This window comes from Dryobates pubescens, chromosome 14, assembly GCF_014839835.1.
Source record: "Dryobates pubescens isolate bDryPub1 chromosome 14, bDryPub1.pri, whole genome shotgun sequence".
Classification (NCBI taxonomy): Eukaryota; Metazoa; Chordata; class Aves; order Piciformes; family Picidae; genus Dryobates; species Dryobates pubescens.
The window spans coordinates 12,677,071-12,695,155 of record NC_071625.1 but is presented as its reverse complement, the minus strand read 5'-3'; the positions used below and the strand labels follow the sequence as shown (position 1 = coordinate 12,695,155).

Below are 18,085 nucleotides of genomic sequence, written 5' to 3'. Positions count from 1 at the left end.
CTCCCTGGGCAGCCCATTCCAATGGCCAATCACTCTTTCTGTGAAGAATGTCTTCCTAACATCCAGCCTAAACCTCCCCTGGCACAACTTGAGACTGTGTCACCTTGTTCTGTTGCTGGTTGCCTGGGAGAACAGAGTGACCCCCATCTGGCTATAACCTCCCTTCAGGTAGTTGTAGGGAGGTAGATACATTCTTTAGATAAATACAAACTCAATTGTACAACTTGTTGGCAGTGACATCTGAGATATTGAGAAAACTACATTAACCTGGGGCTTTGTGCTGGGAATTTAAGTAAAATTGTTCATGCTGTAACGCTTAAATGTAGAAGTTTATGGTTTGAGTTTTAAGAATTCATATGGAGAAGGATCCATGTGTGGTATGGATGTCTCCAGAATATATTAAACTGTAGTAGCTTTCAAGACTCTTTTGCCAAGCTAAATATTGATCACAGTTTCACTAGTGTTAAATACTGAGAGGATGTGGTTGTCGTGGCGCCTTCCACATTTGATGGCCATGTTGGTTATGGTTGGTTTGAAAAGAGCTACACAACTGTGTTATTTACACTCTCCCCCCATCCTCTCCCCAGATGCTGGCAGTTGGTGCTCGTGGTTGTGCCGACAAAGCTGTCTTGGGTGGGAAAAAATTGTAAGCATTCAAAAAGATTTAAATACTTGAATTAAGACTGTAAATTGGCTTGTTACATCATGTATCCAAGGGGCTAACAGAAGCTGTCTCTCATTTGATATCACATCTGTAAGAGACAGCACAGGGACTGGAAATATCGTTTCAATATGGTGACTTCAAGCTCTCTTGAGCACAGTGATAAATGGATCCTCCATGCTTTGATTTGCTGTTGTCTCTCTTTAGAGAAGTACAAAATTGTGCATTTTAGCATATACATGTCCCTGCAGCAGAATCTTCTCAGGACCCCTCAAAGGCTCCTGATGGTTCATGTTATAGGTATTTCTGTAACTCTGAGACACAAACTTTTGAAGTTTGCAATTGGGATGCTGGGATGTAACCAAAGTTAAAATTTGGCATTATGCTCTTACAGCTAAAATATATATCTTTGAAGTTTTTAGTAGTTTCATAATGATTCTTCTTTTTTTTTTTTTGAGCTATGACCTAATTCTTAACATTTGAGCAATGCTTTGAAGATTAGAAGCATTGCCTGACTGCAGCCTTATTAAAAAAAAAATGTTAATTGAGGATTAGTGGCTATTAAAATTTGACAGGAGACTAGTCCAAGTGATTTAATTACTTTGGTATTTTGAACAATAAATTTACAAGGTTGAGGCACTTTTGAGTTTTATTTAGGAGTTACTTGTGTATCCTTTTTATTCTAATGAGTCTTTGTGTACCAGGGTATTTCTTACATAGTAAATGTATTTACTAAATCAAGATGCATATGTTTATTGACTTGTGTGTTCAGAGGTATCAGAATTTAGAAAGCTGATTGCTTGCTCATTTATAGTCAGTAAATCAAATTACTTGCTACATTTTGCACTTGAGTACATAGCCTTTCCTGGTTGGCCAGCTGAATTACTTAAATAGCAGTAACAGTTGAAATGTGGTTTGGTCACTGCTGATGTCACCTAACAGCAGTGAAAGGGCTGAGGGTGTCTAGCAGTAGTATTTAAGCTTATCTAAGCCATGAAGGTTCCAAAGCCTATTTAAAACCAAAGAGACAATCTCTCTTATTAGATGAATAGGTGGATGTGAGTTTGGAAAGTGAAACAGTGTGGGATGAAGGACTGGTTATACTGGTGTTCATATCTTTGAGATTTTTTTTCCCTGTGTCACTTGGAAAGATTTATTTGTATTACTCAGTGTTTTGTTACTTGTATTATTTATATTAGCATTGCTTATGTTTATTTTCAGACCAGACTGTTCAGGTTCTGTTCTGATGCTTCATAAATATAGTTTGTTGTTTTGTTTTGGTTTTTTTGGGGAGTGTGGGAAATGCCTTGATAAAAGTTCTCATTTCTTTGGGGTGTGTGTGGTTTACTCAATATGAAGTATTGGTTTGTGCAGTTAAATTGGTAAACGTAATGGCATTGTCATTTGTATAGTGATCATCTCTTCCTGTTGTATCTAGACTAGCAAAGAAATGGTAATGACATTTTACATGTTTGAAACCGGTCATGTTAGCACAGAGAAACAGTTTTAGTTCATGCTTGAAGATCTGTTTTTAGTACTAAAACACAAGTTCCTGTGCATGTTTGCTGCTTGCTCATATGGTAGTATTTTGATGGCAGGTTTTTCAATCCAAGTTTTAAGAGCCTGCTGTACTAAAGACTTGTGTCTTAATGTGCTAAATAAAACTCACCAGAACAAAGAACAGAATGAAAAGAAGAATCATGTGCCATTGGATGCATTTCTTAGACTTGTTCATTTATCTTTTTATAAATTATTTCAGTAGCTAATGTATTTTCCAGTGAAGTCATAAACCTGAATTTCTCCAGCTTGCTAACAGGTGTGACATTTAGAATAGTAAGATCATGACCTCTCCTTCTAAAGGAGTTTCTTTCTCAGACTCCATTGGAAAACAAGTTTGCAGATAGGCCTAAATTGGGCTTTGTATTTCCCTGGATAATATCTGCTGTAGTCGTCAGGCTGGAGATGGAAAATTGCAGACTTGTGTAATAACTTCATTGTATACTGGGGCATATGGTTAGCCTTTAAGAGATTTGGACTTCTAGTTTTATCTCTCTGAAAAATCATTGATAATCTCTGACAGCCCATACTCACTTCATTTGTGGCTGCTTTCTGTGAGCAGTTATCATCAGAAATGCTGCAATAAAATTGGCATTGTATGACAAACGCTTCTGGAATGGAATCAAACAGGATTCACAGTAGCAGTCAGCCTGCATAGAAAACTCAAGGGCAAATGAGGAGAAAAAAAGTGGAAAAAGTGATGCTTACGAGATTGTAAACTTGTTGAGAATAGTTATATGGCAGGCAAAGAACATGCTGCGCTGCAACGTGTCCTGTTAGTTGTGGATTCTTGGACTGCGGAAAACAGAGCTCATTGCAAATATATGATAAACTTAACACTAAATGCAAGTTGAGTATTATTTATGTGCTGGCTCTGTGGTAGAAGACATTCATCTCCTGCATCCAGGTGACTCCAGACTGGTGTTTGCTGAACTGCTTTTCGCACTGTTAAATTCTACCCTCTTAATTTTCCGTATTAGTTTCCCAAGATATATGATTTAAATAATCAATGTACTTTTTTGTTTCTCTGCTCTGTAGACTTATTCTAACAAATTGGATAAAAGAATATGGCCTCAAAGGGCCTGACTAAGGGAGTGGAACGTCTCTGTTGTGAGGAGAGTGTGAGGGAGCCGAGTCTCTTTACGTGGACAAGAGGAGACTGAGGGGTGACCTCATTCATGTTTATAAACATGTGAAGAGTGAGTGTCAGAAGGATGGAGCCAGGCTCTTCTCAGTGATGTCCAATGACAGGACAAGGGGCAATGGATGCAAACTGGAGCATAGGAGATTCCATGTGAGCATAAAGAAATGCCTTCTCACTGTGAGGGTGACAATACACTGGAAGAAGCTGCCCAGAGAGGTTACGGAGTCTCCTCCTCTGGAGACATTGAAAACGCACCTGGATGCATTCCTGTGTGACTTAATCTAGGCAACCCAGCTCTGGCAGGGTCGTTGGACTGGATGATCTTTCGAGGTCCCTTCTAACTCCTAACATTCTGTAATTCTGTGAGGGACCGATGTGAATGTATATTGGGGCAAAATGGTGTTACCTACCTGTGATGGAGCAGCTTCAATGCAAGTATCTCTAGGTGGGAGAGAACACCCAAGTGAGTGTGAGTAAACAAGGAATCAGTGGAGTTAGTCCTGTTTGATATTTATATGCAGCTTAGCTGGAAGAAAATATTTGTTTTCCATTCTCACCCCATCCCCCAAGCAGGGTGATTGTGAAGGTCTTGTTTTCCCATTTTACTCCAAGAAGGCAACGTATTGGTAAAGAATTTCCTTCCTAGTCACTTTTTTCTTCCATGTAACCTATGTCGTGGTACTTTAATTCATTGATGATATTTTTGTAACTGTGACAGTAGGTTTTACTAAACAAAGAAGGAGAAAGATAGGGGCAGATATTTGTTCCTGATATGTAAATATGAGCTTAACTTTCTCCCCCGCCCCTTGTTAAATATTCACAGGATGGTTGAGCTGAAATCCATTAGACTTGTCTGTTGTTTGCCAACAGACATTAAAGTAGCATTGCTCTAATGACAATGTAGTCCTCAGATGTTTTCTGGTGCATCTTGGCTGGATGGCTTAGGCTCTAGTGAAATAAAACCCAGTTATGCTGAACAAAGTTTAAGTTCTTTCAAGTTGAATGTTTGGGGTTAGTGTCTCACCTTGTTCTGGTTCTCAGTGTTAAACATAAAAATCTAAGTGTAAAGCATTTCTAGCAAATTATTGGCTGGTTTTGAGTGTTCATACTATTCCTTGAGCTCAGGTTTAAGGAAGGAAGTGAAAATTATCTTAAAAATAGGAGTAATTTCTACTCCTCCTTTCCCCCTTTCTTTTATTCATTTTTCTTAAATATCCTATGACACTGTATACAAAATATAGATTAATCTATCATCTGAAGCAAAGCTATAATGAGAGATAATAGTGAAGATTAATGCAACTGAAATTTGATGCATTTTGTACCTTAAAAAAAAAATCCCTACTGGTTTCTGCATAGTTACTTTCAAGGAATTTGGTTTCTTGTACAATGTTTTCCTCAGGAGGGAGCTTATTGCCCTTGCAAGATAGCTTTTAACAGTTAAAGCAACAAGGCAAAGTGGAAAGGATCAGTAATTCATTTTAAAAGGGTGTTTCAGAAAATTGGTTTAGAACTGCATTTTTGCCATTCATTTAATGGTCTCTCTTATTCTCCTATAATGCTGTTCTTCAACCTGTGTTAAAATTGCTCGTGTTTAAGCCAGCACTTGGTTTACAGCTCTGATTTATGCAACACTTAACAAATTAAAAATCCCCAATATGCAGTTAGAAGACAAAAAGCACTATTGCATATTATGATTGTCTTGTTTTGTGTTCTAGGTTGTGCTAAAGATCATTAAACATTACCAAGAAGAAGGACAGGGGAATGAAGTGGTGCAGGGAGTGCTGCTGGGTCTTGTGGTGGATGACAGACTTGAAATCACCAATTGCTTCCCTTTCCCTCAGCACACAGAGGATGATGCAGACTTTGATGAAGGTAATGGTTACTGTTTTGCAGAACTTTAGGTAAACAAAAAAAAAGAAATCTCTATGTGTGTATTTTTTTTTCATGGTGACCAGAAGCTTGCATGTGATCAGAACTTTTTATTTGCCTTGAGGAATCAGTGGGTTACCTGCAATGCTATCCTGACTATCCACCTAAGTCTTGTCTGTGCCAGGAAAGTTATAGAGCTAAATACTGCATTGTATAGACACACTTAGTTCAGAGCAAGACTGTCCACACAGGAAATGCCATTAGTTTCCAGTCTATGTGTATGTATGCATAAATATACGTCTGTATGTAGTCAGGCATATAGATTGTCTCTTTGTGGATTTATTTATTCGTGTTAACTACTCACTGAAAGCTTAGAGAGTGGATCTTTTTAAGCTTAAGACACTCTTAACTTGGTTAACTTGAAATCTGGGTGATATTTTAACTGATCTAGAAGTAGCATCAATGATTTCTACTTGTCTTGGTGTTTCCTTGATAGTCCTGGTGATGTTTTGTTACTGCTATGCTACATATATATGTGTGTGTATTTAATGACACTAGTAGAAATGCTTGCTTGTTAGGGCTTACAGAGAGAGACTAACTTCAAAAGTAAGTAAAAAGGCAATATAGTCAAAGTATTTGTGGTTAGAAGCTCGATTCTATCTAATTTTGATAATTCCATTTGAGCAAGATTACTTTATAAACTGCTTTTTCTTGCTTGTAATGGGAGTAGATAGTATTATATTAGTATTTTATCTTATTACAAAAGAATCACAGAGCCTGCCTTTAAAACAGAAACAATTTTTAGAATTCTTTGCCACTTGTTAAGGTTTCTTAGCTATTTTATTGCTTCTGTTGTGGGATTAAACAATTTGCTATATGAAAAAAAACACAACATGAGGGAGTCTAAATTGTTATGCATTAATAGGGTACTTCAATAAAATACAGGTCTGATTCAAGTGTAAGGATGTTTCAAAGATTCCTTCTTTCCTGGAGCTCTTCAAAGGATCAGAATAATCTAAATTTTTAATTGGAGCCCATGCTAAGTTTTTCTTGTAGAACATACTTGAATTATTTTCATGTAGCTGATAGGTAAGCAAATTGTGAAACAAATTTCTTATATGGCGAGATGAATCCATCTCTGAAACTGATGACTGCCATGCTGAAGCTGTAAGCCTGTGATCTGATATGCAAGGTTCAACTGCTCCTGCTTGGAAGAAACTTCCTTCCAAGAAAGTGACTCTTGTTTCTAGTCTTTCTTCTTCCCTTTTTTAGCAAGTAGGCAGTAATCCTGGCATTAAGTAAGGGGCAAAAAGCAATGCCTATGGAGTTTCCCTCACCTGGATGCCTTGGCTTGCCAACCTTCTGTTCCTGTGCTACGAGTGCAGAGAAGAGAGTGAACTGCACCCAGCATGGAAAGTGAACCTCTCTCAGTGATGTTGATACACACCTCTAGCAGGGATAGGGCATTTGCAGCCAAGTTGGGCAGCCTGACTGCTGAACTCTCTAAGCCAACCTCAAGAGTCATTTCGTATTACTTCTCATCTTCCCTAGCCTCTTCTGTATGGGTAACAGAGAGGTTCTGTCTGTATCCTTCTCAGTGAAATACAGTTAAGTAGACTGAACCATTCAGGAAATGCATGGTGCTTATGTTCATTCTGCATTCCCTTCACTTATGGCTTGTTTGACCTATGTGGTAGAGGGTAGGGAAGATGGAAACCCAAACAAAATGGCTCTGAAGGTTGCCAGCTGAGCATTATGTGCCCTTTTAAGCTCCTTATAGAGCTGTCTTCTGTCTTGCCAATGTGAAAAACAGTAATGTTTTATAAACACTCCTTGCTTGATTTCCCTGGAGTGATATTTCTCTGCACCACCATCCTGCCAAATTTTCAAAAGATTCTTTCTTTTCTTCTAGATAAAGATACTCCAACAAAGAAATCCCTTGTTATATGCCAGAACCTCAAAATTCAGGCTGCTAAAACCCAAACCAGACAGGGCACCTCCCTTCCCATAAAACTTGTATCAGTATTGGAATTTGCTTTATGTATTTGCACATATCGAAGCCCACAGATATAGAAGGAAAGGGTAAGGGTCCTGGCTTCAGTTCCTTTATCACCTTAATGTTTTCCTCTTTGGACAGGATAACATTGTATTGTCTTTTCTTCTTCCTTAGTGTATGCTTTTATCTTTAGCTTTTTTCATCATCTAAGAATCTGGAATAGGAAGAATCATGTTGAGATTCCAAGTTTCTGAGCCTGCAGAAAGCAGTTCATAGCAGACTTTGGTTATACTCAATCTTACATTAATGCAGGGAATGTTGCACTGTCTGAGGGGCTACACTCTCCTCTGAGGGAAGGAAACAGGGAGCAACCACAGCGTGGTTATATTTTGGCAGACTGCTGATCTGCAATGCTGACAGTTGAATGAATACACCCCAAATCACTTTGTTCTATATCATTTTGAAGGAGCTCTAGGAGCAGATTACATGAAAACTACTGATTTGCCTTGTGATGTCAAGGTGATCGTTGTTAAGAGAATTTTTGCTGATGTACAGGAGGGTTGTACTGAGCAAACAAACTGTTGGATAATTGGCAAGACACATTTAAGCTAATGTTTTCCTTTTGTAAACTGAGCAAATCTAATATAAAACATACTTTTGAGGGTGCTGAGAAAACATTGTTAATTTGAACTTGAAGTATGCATGCGTAACATGCTTGTTAGCGACAACCATTTCTTCAGATCTCCTTAGATGTGCTTTTTTCTGCTGCCATTTTGTCTCTTCCTGCTAACGCCCGAGGTAATATTAAAGTCTTTGCTACGAGAGGATTCCTGCAGAAGTGCTACTTTTATTTAAAACAATCTATACTAAAACTTGTTCTTTTAGTGCAAGAACATTTTCTTAGTGTGTTTTTAATGAGACAATTTCTAGAAGCTAAAGAGAACAAGAAGGTTTTTTAGGTTGAAGTAATTCTTATAATAGACCTAGGATGACTGCCTACCATTTATGAACGCACAGGTGGTTTTCATCTTAGAAAGTTTCTCCTGCAGTGTCATCTTCCTGCGGTTCTTTGAGAGAAGTGTAATTTTTTGGTAAGATTTTCCTGTCAGGGAAGTCTTAAACACTTAGATCAGCCTGCTGCAGCACAAGGTTTTTTAGAGGGGATGGGAGGGTTCAATCCAGCTTTCTGTGTTAGAAATCTGTAGGTGAAGTTTAGTTGATGATGTGTGAGCTAATGGAGGGAAACTGCAGAACAGGGTTATGTTGTTGAGTCTTCAGCAAAAGACGCTTCAACATGAATCTCTGATATTTTAGGGCTCCTCTCTGGATTTTTGTTCAGGCATTAATTTTCAGATAACTGTGTTTCCTTATTACTAGGGCACTGAAGTCCTCTTAGGCATTGAATTTGTTTCTCAAAAGACAGTTCTTTAATTTTAAGAAGATAATTTCAGTTATTGTACATGTACAACCCCTACTCCTCCCTGCACCCAGTCCTCTACCCAATGGATTCAACTCTTGGTGAGGGAAAATCAGATTTCTGCTGTAAGGAATCTGGCTTAGATGCTTCTGTGAAATGTTCCAGTACCCCAACTTGTCTTTGTGGAGGCAGTTTCCTGAGAGTTACTTCCTCTTTAGAGTGCTTCCAAACTTTTCTCTGAGCATAGTTTTGCTTTCTTTTAGTTAAGGTTTACCCAAAAAAAAGGGTAATGCATGAGGTTTATATTCTTCCTAAGAATAAAGTGCATTGTTCTTGTCTGTAAATCATATCTCTGAGTGACATGTCAAGTTCAATCCTTTGTACTACATTGTTTTTATGTTCAGTGCTATTCATTGAGTAGTTCTTCTCCCTGTTTAAAGGAAATTTATATTCCTGCTGTGGAAAGCAATAGTTAAAAATGTAGCATACATACTGTAATTCGTTAGAGATCTTGAGACATTATTTTGATAAGGTATTTTGAAGCAGATTTTATTTCAACCTGATGTATTTTAGTACTTTACTTAGCAAACTGAGATGATAAATTAAGTGCTGTGGTAATTGTGCCAGTAGAAACACGGAGACAGTTCTATAATTGTACATCAAAATTAAGTTCTAGAAGGTTGTAACTTTTCTGTCTTTTATTACTATTCAGAGTTTCCATTAGATTCCCACTGAATTGCTTCAGATAGAAAGGTGATGGCTGCCTTCTCCTCCCCTCTCCATTCCCAGTTTTTACTTTCTTGCTGAGAAAATTAATGTTGATACTGAGTTTTCAGGTTAGAAGTATCTAGATGAATATGGGTATTAGAATCTTTAATCTTCTGTACTGTAGGTTGTTGTTATTTTTATTGTCAGTAACAACTAGAAATAGCATAAGGCAACATTTCCACAAAAGCACTCACCATTTTCTTTGCTTGTGGCTTCTATTTAGCCTCACATGAATGCAGCTGCATACAGTGGAATGTGTTGTAGCTCCTACACAGTACTTTTTCAGGATCTTAACTGGCCAGGGGGGACAGCAGTTCATACTGCTAAGCCTTACTTGCAGTGTTGTAGGTACCTGTGACATGTCGTCCTTGAGGAAGGAGAGGGCTTCAGGTAGCTAAAAGAAACATGCTTAGAAAAGTTAGTTTAAGATAAAGCAATGAACTGAATGTGTGCTTTTGAACTATTGCCTAGTACAGTGAGAATACAGTGGGTGTTGTCTGTGTAAAGGCCCCTCCTGTTTTACTGGAAGACTTGTTCTTGAAGTTACTTTCTTGAAGTGAAGCCTGTGGTCTGCTACACTGGTTTAACATTATAGAGGCTTCAAGACTGAAGTTGTGTGGGTTCACAGGCTTTTCAGTGTACTGTGTGCCACTGCATAGGTGTGGTGGTGTTTGGTGGACTGTTTGGGCTTTTGAAAAAGCATTTTAATAAAGAAGGCTACTCTCTTGTAGAATTACATTTTTTCAAGTTAATAATGTAGCTCAACAAACAGCCTTGTGAGCACAGCTAGAAAGATAGTACGAAGCTGGTAAGGTGCTTGAAACCTCTGTATGGTCAAACCAAAATCTCCTAGGCAGTATGCATCCACCTACAGAGACCCCATGGACTCTGTGAAGTTAATTTCTTTTGCTAGTATTGCTGTAGAAGCCTTCTAGCTGCATTGATTCATCTCCTTTCTGTAAAGACTTCTGTCAAGGCTAAACGTTGTCAGTTTTTCTTGCGAAAATAACCTTCCAGTTATTCCTATTTAAAATCTGCTGGTATTATAACTCAAAACATTTATCCTTGTAGGCATATCTTCTATTTCTCTTCTGTTATTGCAGGACAGAACTTGAGCATGCTGTAACTGTGTTCTGAAAAGGCAGTTGCAATTTTAGCTGTCACATTTCTTCCTTTTTTGTTTAGGTTTATTCTCTTTGTGTGTAACAGTTGGTAAAAATAGAGAAGGTCACGTGTATTGTCTTTCACTGTAAGAAAACTGAACTTTTATGAAAAGCAGAAATCCAGTTATATGAATTTTAAGTTTTATTTTATTTCGCTAAGGGCAGGAGCAGATGACCCAAAAGCTTTTAAATCATAGCCACGATTCTTGCTTCAGTTGTAGTCCATGTGAATTCCTCAGCTGTGGTTTTTTTGTAAGTTCCTATAGTAATTTAGGAAGAAACCTATGCTATGTAAATGTTGACTTTTCAGTTATTAAGTGCTGGCAAAAGCCCATCAGATTTGTGCTTGCGTTTCTGAAATTTCACTTTTGTGCTCTGTGTAAAAAGCATATTGAATTTTAAACTTTTTTTTTTAATTATCTTTTAAATTAATTAAATAGTCTGTAGACTTGCTAAGGATTAATTTATATAAGGAATTCAGATGATTATGACAGGGTAACTAGTCTCGTTTGCACACCTTCCTCCCCTCCCTTTTTTTTTATTGGGTTGCCAGGATAGATAGTGCAATACACTGGTTGGTTATTGGGTGGGCTTCATTGTCATGTAATGAGATGTATCACATAATCAAGGTTCTTTAAGAAAGCTGCTAATCACACCTGAGTTATTTTGTACCTGTCACTACTGCGAGTTCTCAATTTGTTTCCTAAAAGGAAACTAATATTGATGCAGTTTGCATAGTTGTGATGGTTCAGTGGAGTAGCAGGCATGCAGCATGTTAAATGCTTTGCATAAGTTTTCCTGCTGTGCAGACTTACCTCTGCTGGAGGTTTCTGTCATTATTGGGCCGAGAAGAAATTAAGACAAAAGGCTACTTTTTAGGGCACAGTCTGAAGTGCCCTTTATGTTCAAATACCTGAACTTGTCTATGTCAGATACAGCAACGTAGCTTGAAGTATGTTTTTGTAGTCAAAAGTGCCCAAGAAAAAGGGCTTTTAGTTATATCAAATACAACAGAGAAACGAGACGAGTACGTGTGCATATCCTCATACCCACTTTAAAGCTCTTTTCCAGCCGGCGGTGGCTGTAGGCGGCGGGACAGCAGCAGGCTCGGCGCAGCCCCCGTTAGAGGGCACTCGCACCCAGCGCACCGCGCTCCGGGCTGCGCTGCTTCTGAGCCAGCAAACCTGGGGCTTGCAGACAGGCAGAAGAGGGATAAACATTATTTTCATCTGATAAGATTCATCTAATCTTTGCTACAAATGTATTCCGAAACTGTTACAAAGTGCATTGAATTAAATACAATCCTACTGACTCAATGTTTTTTCTTTGGTTTCTTTTTGTTTCTTGGTTCAGTCTAAATGTGCTGCCTGAACTGTAGATGGGTAGAATTGGATTCAGGCACTTTTATATGTGTCTCTGTATCCTAAAAGCAGAACAGAAGCTTGCTTGTTTTGAAGGTTTTCTTCTTCACTTCCCAAGTCTACCAGGCGTAACTAAGAACTTATTTAAGTGGGTTTATACTACTGGACTGTGGAGACTTAAAATAATGCATATTCCTTTACTCATAGTATTGCATGGATTGCCCGAAATGCTTTATTTATTGCATTTCTGGATTTTCAAGTTGATTTTTTTTTACTGTAGAGGCAATGCTTTAAAGTGGTAGGTAAATTCTCTTGTTCAACATATAATTTTGAATCAAAAAAAAAGAGAGATAATTTTGCTCTTTAAAGCACCAGGCATATTAAAGACTTATTTAAATCCAGCTTCATTAAAATTCTACTGCAAATGAAGTTAGTGTAATTTGCTTTTAAATGCAGAAATATTCTGTCTTTTATCTTTTTCCCCCCTTTTTTTTCATTGTTTTTTTGGAGGAAAATATGTGATTCTGACTTTTTTTTTTTTTTTACTAATCCACAATTACAATGGACATTATTGTTATATCTAACAAACTTCCACACTAAACTTTATGGTATGCTTTGTGGTTGTGCTTCAGAATAATCATTTAATAATCCTAAAAATGAAGTTAGAGAAACATCTCCCTTAAGTGATAGGTAATTTGCTGTGTATTAGAATCAGAATAAGCTGGAAGTTTGTATCCAGCTCAGTTTTGCATTTAACCATTTCACTATATGGAAGTTTGGAATTGAGGATGAAATTTTTGTTTGATGGTTTGTGTTCTGTCTTATATTTGTAATCATGATGCATGATGGTTTAGTTTGCCATATGGATATTTCACATAGTTTTGTAATACTTGCAGAAACTCCTGGGTTTTTATGTAATCAGCAGTGTGGATGCCCAATTTCTTTTCCATGCAATTTAGGCAAAATATTACAAATGAGCTATTCTAAAGTTGATTTTTCTCGCTAATACAATCAGCTTAACTTTGACCAAAGACGTAAAAGTGCACAGGAGAGGATAACCAATTAAAGAATTAAAGTCAAGTCAGATGTCTAACAACTGTTCTTTGATTTCAGACATCAGTCTGAATGTTGTGCCTGTATTGTAGTTTGTGGTAATGGTTTAAAAATATTAATCCTTCTGCTTACTATTTATTAGGGAGAAATAAAACGTACAGGTTATTTACCCTGAACAGTCAAAAGCTATAAAACCAATTTTTGATGAATTACAAAGAATCTAAAGGTTGAGTTTTACAAATTCATGTAACATAGTATTTGTTCATTTGGGGGAATATAAAGGAACTCTGAAGTATATTTTATATTCTCACACAATTTAAATTGCACAGATGCAAATGATCTTGTGTTTGTATTTTATCATTAACTTGTAGAAATATTATGGCAAGCAATATGTAATGTTCTAGTTCCTTTTAAAAGCAGCCTTCTGTATAATTCCTTTAGCTTTTCTACTACAGATTAGTTCATGAAGTGATATTGCTGTGAACATATGGCAAAGGTGAAATTTGCTGGCTTTTATTGTTTTCCAGATGTACTCTTTATCTTTTACTAAGTGTCTGAATTTCACTGTACTGTAATTCAGGAAAAAAAATCTGGCTATAGCCATTTGTGTTTTAAGGAATACGTTTTTGCAGGAAATTGCTAGAATGTATAATGGACGTTCTGGTAGATCCTGTATTCCTCTTACCCAGCTGAGGCAGGTGCTGCATTGGGTGTCTAAAAGCTACAAAAGCAGTTTTAGGCTGCCTCTGTATTTTGAGGAAGTAAAGTTTCAGTCCAGAAGGAATCCCTGACCATGTAAAGATGACATTGTCAATTGTGCTGAAACTTTTGTATTTCTCCATCCTTGATTATGATTCTCCAGTCTTGGATAATGTGCTGTAGGAGTGGACATACCTATTGGACTGCCTTATTCACTCTTTCTGTGCTTTCTGCATGTCTTGTTTTGGTCAGTAGCATGTCCTTTCTTAAGAGAACAATTGCTTGTGGTCCCTGTGTTACCCTGTAGCTTTGGCTTTTTACTCTATGCTCATATTTGTTCTTTCAGTAACACTTCTCCCAGTGTGACTGGACCAAGAGGAAGAGAGTGTTCTTATAACACATTCTTATTACCTCTTTCCATTCCCCCTCCTTTCCTTCTTTGCTAATGCAAGTATTTAGCCATTTCCTTCCCTGCAGAATGCTGCAATAAACTTGAGGGAGCTGAAGAAAAGCATGGCAAAATGAACAAATCCCACATACTACTATTTTTTTTTGAGAGAGCCAAAATGAAGGAAATGCCTTTAGTTCTATTGAACAACAATTCAAATCAATACACCTGGATGGAAAATATGAGAAACTGATTGAAATAAATAATAGTAGTAAATTAAGAAAAATGTTTGGTTCTTGTTTCTTGCTCTGTTATGGATTTGTCAACTTTATAATGTGGAAAAATTATGTAGCATTATTCTCTTCTAAGAGAAAATGATAGATGCTAGAGATACAGAGTACATAAAACCCAAGCGACACCTTTCTTGTTTGTACTGTTCATGTTCACATTATTGATGGTTCAGTATTGAATATGGAATTGAATACTTCAGAAACTGACTGGAAATCCATTTTGCTAACAGGGAACCTACTTCAGCAGGGGACTTGAAGGGATAAGAAGTTGATTCACAAAAATTACTAACCTGAAAGGATTTGTTTTAGAGAAATACCAGTCTATGCTAGAAAATGGAAAAAATCCTTAGCAGATCCTTTAGATCTGTATTTTGGCATTGATTATTTATAATTAGTATATGGGGTGAAATCCAGTGATGCAGTCAAAAATATATGGAGAGACTGAGAAAGCTCAAACTGAGCAAATCTTGCCTTTTCCTGTAGTCTGGTAAGCCAGCATATAGAATCTTAATAACAGCAAAATTTAGGGGGGAAAAACCCAACTTCTTTAGAACATTACTGAAGATGAGCCAGGTGCATAGCTGCACATGTAATAGTGTCTAGGATCTTAAGTCTGTATAGTGCCCTATTGACTGTTTCTGCAATGTGTATTTATTGCAGATGAAGTAGTTCTCACTGCAGGATATTTAGTATATTTTGGTTTGTAGTGTGTTGCTCGAGAAGTTGCTGTGCTTTTCAGCTTGTCTTTTGGTTCATTGTTTGCTGAATACACAGTTTGATTTCTTTTATTGGATTACATGCTTCAGTTCAGCGTAAATTTGTGGAGTAGGAAAATGCACATTAAAATAGATTGTTTACTCTTCAGTAAAACAGTCCTGTGTTTGTAGGTTTAGTGTGATAAATCCTCGATGCACATAGTTGTAGCCAGCATGCAGCATTGTGGAGCTATAGTCGACAATAGAAATGGAAAGATTTCTTAAAACTTGTTTAGAAAACAAGACAGACATGTTCTTTGTGCAGTATATGTAGGTCATGAGGGACATCTACTTAGGATAATTTTTTTTTAACACTTGCTAACAATCCTAATATAATATAGTCTATTCATCAGTCATATTGTTCCTTGCTTAGCTAGTGTGGATTTTAGTGATTCCCGATGTGCATTCAGACTCCTTTAATTGCTAGTTTCTTGCTGTTCTATCTTATTGTTTTTAGGACAATGCATAAGCAGGCACAGAATAATCAAAACTGTTTTCCTGGCCATATTAGGCACCTAACAGAGATCTATTTGCTGTGTGTGTGTTTTTGCAAGTGGAAGTCGTGTTGAACCGAAATAAATCTTAACGGGAAACTAATCCAACGAGATTTGAAGACGCTTTTCAATTTGTCTGAGTATACATCTAAAAATATGTACTTATATATGTGTGTGTGTGTGTATATATATACTTTATATATAAACCCTTAATACATACAATATATTGTGGAGCTTTTATAGCATGCATATATACAGCAGAAAAATTAGACATGTTAGTTAAAAAAGGCACTAGAAATACCGAACATCAGATTTTAGAGCGCTCAATAACTTGTGCCAGTTTTGTGCTTTTGGTTGAGAAAGAAAAACTAATTCAGAGATGTTTGCAGGATAGCTGAAATGTAGTCTTTTATGTTCTCATGAATGCAAAATTTCACTTGACTGTAAGACATTTGACTCCTGAAAAGGTGCATGTGATGTTCTCAATCAAACATGTGAAGCAGTAAATAAGGTGGACAGTACTGGACTTGTCTTAGTGTAGAGAACTTATGGTGAGTTTTAGACTTTGATGCTAGTCTAGCAGGAAAACTGACCAAATTTCTGAGAGGGGTATTTGCACCTTGAGTCCTACTTGTAGGTGGATATAGATTTGACTTTTTTTCCTTTCTGCCTAGCATGTTCTTTTTTTCTTTTTAGCAGTTTGTATTGCTCCATACCATGTTCTTACCTACTGATAGAGTAATAGCTGTTTAATGCTTTAGAATAATTGTTCTAATCACTAAGTATTTTATCTTAATCCATCTTGTGCAACTCTGAACTATTTGTGATAATGAAAGAAAAAAAAAAAAAAAGAAGAAGTAGAAACTGTAGCTTTTGCAGCAGATTGGGGTAAACTTTCTTTATAGCTTACTCCAGATGTTGAATCTTGTTAAATCTTATCCCTCTGATCAGTTTTGGGAGGAAACAAAAGAACTTTCTTTGCTAGATTTGTTACTCTCATTTTTACACAGTTGTCTCAGCCAAGCAAAATAGATGAACTTTAAAAATCCTGCATGGCTGCAAACAATGAAAATTAGGGTGATTTTTCCCCCCAATTTTAAAAGTGATTTTTAGTTCTGTTCTAGTAAAACCTGTGCTTAGGGAAACTGTTTTGGGCTATTAAAGCTATACCAATGAATGGGAATAAATCAGCTGGTGGCTGTTAAGTCGATTGAGTATGGTTGAAAGACCAAAGTTTCTGAAAATGTTGATTTCATTCAGGGTTTGAATCTGTAATAGCGTGGCTTAATTGAAGCATTTTACTGGACTAGATGCTTGTTCTCCATGTTAAATGGTTGAATACGTGATTATCTATGCACTGTTGATTAAAAAAGTTTGCTGAAAGCTTTATGTAAACTACTTCAAGTATTCTTCGTGAAATGTACAGTTTAAGCATAGAGCTGCTAGTTTTCTGTGGCTTCAGCCTGCAAGAGAGAAATGAGGCAAGACCATTTGAGAAAGGAATTGAAGACGTTGTTGTAAGGATGCAGTTTGGACACTGGGTGCCACTCCTGGTACACACTGAAGCTTGAAAACTTTTCTCACGCAGTGGAACAACAAGCACTCTTAAAAATGGAGGTCTTTGTTACTCATGAAATTCTGGAGGTCTTCGTCCTCTGAGCATAGTGGTTCTTCTAGTTGCAAAACATTCCTGAGTTCTACAAGGAGCAACTAAAGCTACAAGGGCAGGATTTTTTATTTGTCTAGACTTGATGTGTCGTTCTCCAGTTGAGTAGCTCCCATCATGGACAAGAAAGACAAGCTTGGAGCACCAAATATTCAGGAGCTAGACCAAACATGGCTATTCTCGTCTGGAATAGGAAAAGCAATTTTGAAACAATGAAAAAAGGAATCAAATGCTTCCTTGGATGTGTTGTAGATGTTTTTTTGGTGGTTCTTGTTTGTTTGGGTTTTGGTTTTATTTTGTTTAGTGGGGTGGGGTTTTTTTTTGGTTATGTGCTTGTTAGATAATACAGTGTCAAAAATCATTGAGTAGTGTGTTACTGATAGAAGACTAGATCTGCTTGGGGTTGATCAGCTTACAGAAACTTGGAGGCATGTACTGATGGCTGCCAGTAGGCACACAGTGCTGAAGAGGAATGCCGAGGAGACAGTGTGAGGGGTGGGAGTAAGAAGTGTTCAGATGTAAATTGGAACAAGGTTATTGCTCTCATCTTGAAAGCTGTGTAGCTCAGACTAGGAAGCACGACTTGATTTATGCTTTACTCTGCTCATGCCCAGAGGTGTCAGCTGGCTCTGGGTGTCCTAAACATTGTACAAACACATAACCTGCTTAAACGTTTTAGAAGCAGCACGTAAGCTTAGATGTCCAGGTCTTTATGGCTTTCAGCGGAATATTGGCATCTCTACCTGGCTGTTTTGGCAACTGAACGGGTAGTTATAACTGAAAGGCAAGTGGGGGTTTGAAAGG

The 18,085-nt window shown here is 37.3% G+C and overlaps 1 protein-coding gene across 1 annotated transcript in view; it reads left to right on the top strand.

Moving 5' to 3' along the window:
- The window catches only part of EIF3H (eukaryotic translation initiation factor 3 subunit H), an 83,184-nt gene that overhangs the window by 12,422 nt on the left and 52,677 nt on the right, over nt 1-18,085 (top strand). Inside the window, exon 2 of the mRNA XM_054167412.1 lies at nt 5,078-5,234. Within this exon, the coding sequence (XP_054023387.1) occupies nt 5,078-5,234 (157 nt within the window). The remainder of the gene's footprint in view (nt 1-5,077; nt 5,235-18,085) is intronic.